The sequence below is a fragment of the Myotis davidii genome, unplaced genomic scaffold, assembly GCF_000327345.1.
Source record: "Myotis davidii unplaced genomic scaffold, ASM32734v1 scaffold509, whole genome shotgun sequence".
NCBI lineage: Eukaryota > Metazoa > Chordata > Mammalia > Chiroptera > Vespertilionidae > Myotis > Myotis davidii.
Window position 1 is genome coordinate 495156 of NW_006382996.1, and position 5577 is coordinate 500732.

The 5577-nt window shown below is 52.6% G+C and overlaps 1 protein-coding gene across 1 annotated transcript in view; it reads left to right on the top strand.

The window, feature by feature from the left end:
• IKZF4 (IKAROS family zinc finger 4) overlaps nt 1-5577 on the top strand; it is a 26993-nt gene that overhangs the window by 12680 nt on the left and 8736 nt on the right. The window contains 3 exon segments of the mRNA XM_015557429.1: nt 1596-1689; nt 2929-3033; nt 3995-4290. Coding sequence (XP_015412915.1) covers nt 1596-1689; nt 2929-3033; nt 3995-4290 — 495 coding nt within the window.

A 5577-nucleotide genomic window follows, 5' to 3' on the forward strand; every position in this document is an offset into this window, starting at 1 on the left:
GTGGCGGGGGAGGGGGCGTTCCTCCTCGCACCCGCCGAGGATGGGAGAGGGTGTTTGGTGTTGCTAAGCGCAGGCTGCGACTTGGACAGTGGGAGCTCGTGGTGACATCTTGATTAGGCCTTGGGGACAGCTGCGAGCCGTCCCGGGGACATGCCGGGACGGAGACGGCCCGGGTGGGCATGGGTAGCGGAGGGTCGAGGTGAAGAGGCGCCTTGGCAGCAGATGCCTCCGCCTGGAACGGAGATGCGAGGGGCCTCGGCTTCCTCCCCACAATAGAGCCGGGGATGGGCGGCTCTCTCTGCTCCTGGACCCGCTGTTCGCTGCCGGCAGCTAGCATCCCGGCACCTTGGAGCTGCGGGGCAAGAAAGGGAAAGCGGTTAGGACGAGGTCCCTTGCAGAGGAGCGTGGAGGCTCTCCCGCTTCCCGGCCATCCCTAGAAGGAGCCCCTCGGAGGGGTTAGGAAGGGCAGCGGGAGCAGGCGGCGGACTCCCTCCTTAGCTTGGGGGATGTCTGTCTCCCTCCTGCCTTTCTGCCCCGGACTCACCTCCTTGTGCCTCCGAGGTGAGCCTCATGATTTGGCTTTGCCCTCCAGGGGTCCAGGCAATCGATGATGACTTTGACCAAGAAAATGTCTCTGAGACCTGAGAGCAGCCTTAATGCTTGGCTTGGACAGCCTGGGGTTTCCTGGGAGTCCCAGGCATTTGAAATTCCCTCACTGGGGTTTCTGAGGCTGAGAGGAGAACTGCTGAACTTCCCAAATCTGATTCTAGTCCCCTTCTCCCCTTCGCTGGGAATCACCATCCCGGGGGCCCCACAAAGGTTGAATACGCCCCGGAATGATTCACTTGTATGCATTAGCCCCTTGAAGTAGACTTGAGCCTGCTTCCGCTCTGGCCTTGATCCTCGGGTAGCAGCGGCATCAGAGAGCCTCCTGAACTACTGACGTGATCCTGGAGGCACCTGCTCTGCCTCCTGTTCCCAGGCCGTAATAGGGAGAGCCACAGAGGATATTCCCCCTAATGTCTCTACCTATCCCTTTAAGGACATTTCTCCCCATATATCAAGGCTCTGGCCCCAAGAGGCAGCTTCAATCTAGTAGGCTGGGACCCCGATGGACTTCCAGCGAGCTCCTACTCCCTTCAGGGTCAAGGGCTCAGGGCCAGGGCCCAGAGAGAGCCCTGCTCTTCCCCGTTGCTAACATCGAGAGATGTAGGGCAAGTCAGCACTAAGGATTGAAAAGGAATGAGACGATGCCCTTTCAACCCTTCTCACCTCAGTTAACCCTCCGCGTAGTTTAAATGACATATTTTAAAACTGGGTCTGGGTCTCCAAGTCTCAGCTCACACTCTGAGATGCTCACTTTGTGATGTGTGTGTGGTTCTGATTTGGGCAACGTTTGTAGATAGCCGCGGCTCATCTAAAGAGCCCCAGCTGGGGAAACTTGGCTTTAAGCCATAAGGCTTTTCCTATAGGTAGTAAACAATTTCCTTAGACTTTGATGGGATAGCGTGCGGGAAATGGGACTTTTAGGAGAGGAGACGAACGGGAAATGGTCCCAAAGTCCTGAGTGGTTGTTTTCTTCCCACTGACCAAAGCCGGAGAGGGATCCCTCAGGAGGGTGTGTTCCGGATTTCTTGCCTCAGGCCCAAGACTCCAACCATTTTATAATGGAATCTTTATTTTGTGAAAGTAAGTATGTTCATAGCTGGGAAACTGGGTAAAGTACTAATAGGTGGATTTTAGGGATGAATTTTAGGGTTTCTCTCTCTCTTTCTCACTCTCTCTCTCTCTTCCATATTTAGGGCTGTCTGCACACATCCATGCATGTTCATGTTAGCAGATACTGTAGAGGCTATGAGTATGTTTATCCCAGTAGGTATGTTCTCTGTATGTGTATCTACATATGTGATCTTGTCTGTGTCTGTGTGTGTTTGTCTACATGTGCTTTATTTCACCTGTGTATTTGTGTAAATGATTGTGGGGAGGAGGGATTTTTTTTTATATCTTTAGGTGTGTTATCTGATTTTTTAAAAGATATATGAACGTCTCAAAAAGCATTTTTACAATGCAATTTGTCAACAAGTTAAAATGAATATAATGAAAATAAACTGATTATTTCACTATCAAGGGAATACCAAGTTGTAAATATCTGATTGGAGTCATATCAAATAGGACACTTTCTAGAGTAGTCAAATTTCGCTAATTTTAGAAAATCTAATGGGCCCAGCTCCCCCCTCCTGAAACAGTGAGTCCCAGTTGGCTGGGTAGGTGGTGGTTAAGGACATGGGCACCTCTTTTATGTGATCAGCTTCCAGTTCTACCACTACTGGCTATATAACCTTGGGCAAGTAATGCAGCCTTTTTTGTGCCTCAGTTTCCTCACCTGCGAAATTAGGATAATATTGGTACCTACTTCATTGGGTTGTTGTAAATGAAATAGTTCAATTAAGGTGTATGAACATTGCCTGGCCATAGTAAGCATCAGTTCATGTGAGCTGCCATCGTTATGATTGCTATTATTATCATTAGATTCAGGGACAATTCCAGCCGCCCCTCCTGCAGATCCCGTACCTGGGGGCTCCGGAGAGGAACGGTAGGGAAGAACCAGCTGTCCTGAACGCCTCCCTGCTGAGGCCCCCATTTTCCTCTCTGCCCTGGCCCGCCCAGCCCCAGCCCTGCTTCCTGTGGACGTCAGGCAGTGATGCTCTTCCCCTCAGGCCTAGATAAAGGTAGGGTGGGCAAGACCCAGCCACGGAGCTCGCGGAAGTCAGCACGGGGCACCCAGGCCGGCCAGGGCACAAGGTATGGTGCCCAGCGTCCAACACGGCCTTGTACATGGCTACAAGATCAATGTAACTGAGTTTTGAAAAGATGAGGCAGTTTACTAACGACGACAGCTTCACCTGCCCTCTTGCTCTCTCCTCTAAGGTAGCGGGGACTCATCTCTGGAGAAGGAGTTCCTTGGGGCCCCAGTGGGGCCCTCGGTGAGCACCCCCAACAGCCAGCACTCTTCTCCCAGCCGCTCACTCAGCGGTAAGTGCGCCCCCCTCCCCTCGCCTGGCACAAGGCGTCCCTGTTTGTGTTTGGCCCTCGATTCATCTTCCATTGGCAGCCATTTCCCCATCGCTGCCTCCCTCTGGTTTCCTGCTCAGAGTCTCTCAAATCACTAAGGAGCTCCGTGTCTGGGATTTCCCTCACTTCTGAAAGAAGAATGAACTCTCACTGCCAGGCAAGGGTGGAATTCACAGAGGCATGGGTGGGATTAAGGTAAAGGCCCCAAAGAGAAAGTCTGGAGTGAGAAGAGCAGGTCGATAGCAATGGGCACGAGCTGGAGGTAGACAGGAAGCAGACATGAGAAGGGTCTCCTCATCACCCCCCGTAGTCTCCTGCCCAGAGGGTCCCCCGGACTGCCTCTCCTCAGCTGGCCCCAGATCTGTGACATTCTCCAAATGGTTGGAATAGCCAGGAATGTAGGTCAGAGCTAGAGCCAAAGCTTTCTCCTCAATGGCTCCCCCTCCTCCATCCCCCTCTGGTTGTGATGGAGGGGAGGAGAGGGGCTCAGTCTTATGGGGTGGGAGGAGAATGTAGGCCGTGTCGGTCTCCCAGTTTTACTCTCTCTCTTTAGCCCTGTCTCTTCGGACGTCTAGGACTGTTTTCCTGACACTGTTACTTGCTGGCTTCCTGCCCAGGGCCAAGTCAGACATCTTTCTTAATGACAAGAGAGTGGAGAAATAGGCTCCCCTTAGCTTCCTCCTCTCCCCAGTGCTTTTCCCTCCAAGCCTATTTGCCTGGTCCATGGGGTAGGAGGACAAGGTTGCTTCGGGTCCCAGCAGGACCCTGGTGTCACCACTCTGGACATCTAGGGTATTGGCCTCCTTTGAAGCCTGAAGGCCTCAGGGCTCAGAGGCTCCTTTGGACTCGAGAGGGCCATTCTGGCCTGGGGGAGGCTCTCCCCTTTGCCGGTCTCTGTCCTAAACACCATCCCACCCTCCAGCCAACTCCATCAAGGTGGAGATGTACAGCGATGAGGAGTCGAGTAGACTGCTGGGGCCAGATGAGCGGCTCCTGGAAAAGGACGATAGTGTGATCGTGGAAGACTCGCTGTCGGAGCCCCTGGGCTACTGTGATGGAAGTGGGCCAGAGCCTCACTCCCCTGGTGGCATCCGGCTGCCCAATGGCAAGCTCAAATGTGATGTCTGTGGCATGGTCTGCATTGGACCCAACGTGCTCATGGTGCATAAACGCAGTCACACAGGTGAGTAAGCCAGGGGACCAGGGAGGAACTCCCACGTGGGCCCGAGAGGCAGAGGCAGTACTGGGAGGCCATGCCTGGGTGGGGTAGCCTTGGAAAGGGAAGGGTCTCTCCTGGCACATATTCTAGCTGAGGGAGGGGGAAAAAGGGTTGAAATTCAGCCTCCCTGAATGCCTATACTTTCCTGGCACTTTCTTCAGCTCTTATTATAAAGAAAAGCCAATACTCTTCTGAGGAAGTGAGGAAGGGGGAAGTCTTGTAGCCTCAAGAAGGATCCTAGCTCTGGCCAGGTGGCGCAGTTGGTTGGAGCATCATCCCATACACCGAAAGATTGCGGGTTCGATTCTGCTCAGGGCACATACCTAGGTTGTAGGTTCAATCCCCAGTCAGGGCACATATGGGAGGCAACCAGTAGATGTTTCTCTCTCTCTCTTCTTTCCTCTCTCTGAAATTAATTTTTTAAAAATATCCTTGCCCTAGCTGGTTTGGCTCAGTGAATAGAGCGTCATCCTGTGGACTGAAGGGTCCCGGGTATGATTCCAATCAAGGGCACATGCCCAGGTTGCGGGCTCGATCCCCAGTGTGGGGCATGCAGGAGGCAGCCAATCAATGATTCTCTCTCATCATTGATATTTCTATCTCTCTCTCCCTCTCCCTTCCTCTCTGAAATCAATAAAAATATATTTTAAAAAACCAACCAAACAAAAAAACATATCCTGAGAGCATCAGCCTGTGCACCAAAGGGTGGTGGGTTCGATTCCCGGTCAAGGGCATGTACCTGGGTTGCAGGTTCAATCCCTGGCCCAGTTGGGCACATGTGGGAGGCAACCAATTGATACGTCTCTCTCACTTTGATGTTTCTCTCCTTCCCCACCCCACTCCCTTCCACTTTCTCTAAAAATCAATGGGGAAAAATATTCTCAGGTGAGGATAACAACCAAAAAACATATCCTCGGGTGAGGATTTAAAAAGAAAGAGAGAGAAGGATCTATACCTAATGGGGATAGGACTCCTGGGTATTATTTGGGCCCTCCCATCGATGAATAAAGAAAAAATACGGAATATAGAAGCCTCTTCTCAGCTTCCTTGGGCTCTGGGCTCCTGCGCCAGTGAGAGCCCGATGGGGCTTGGTTTGTGATAAGGGTCTTTCGGCCCCGTGTTCCAGGCCTAGTGCGCTCCTCCCTGCCACAGCCCCTCATCCACCGCTTCCCAGGATCAGACTGCCCCAGGGATCTGTATTAAGCAGGATCAGTATGAGTGGCACCGCCCTGCCTCTCAGAAATGTGTTCTGAGCCCGTTCCCTGAGCCAGGGTGGGGCAGGGTGG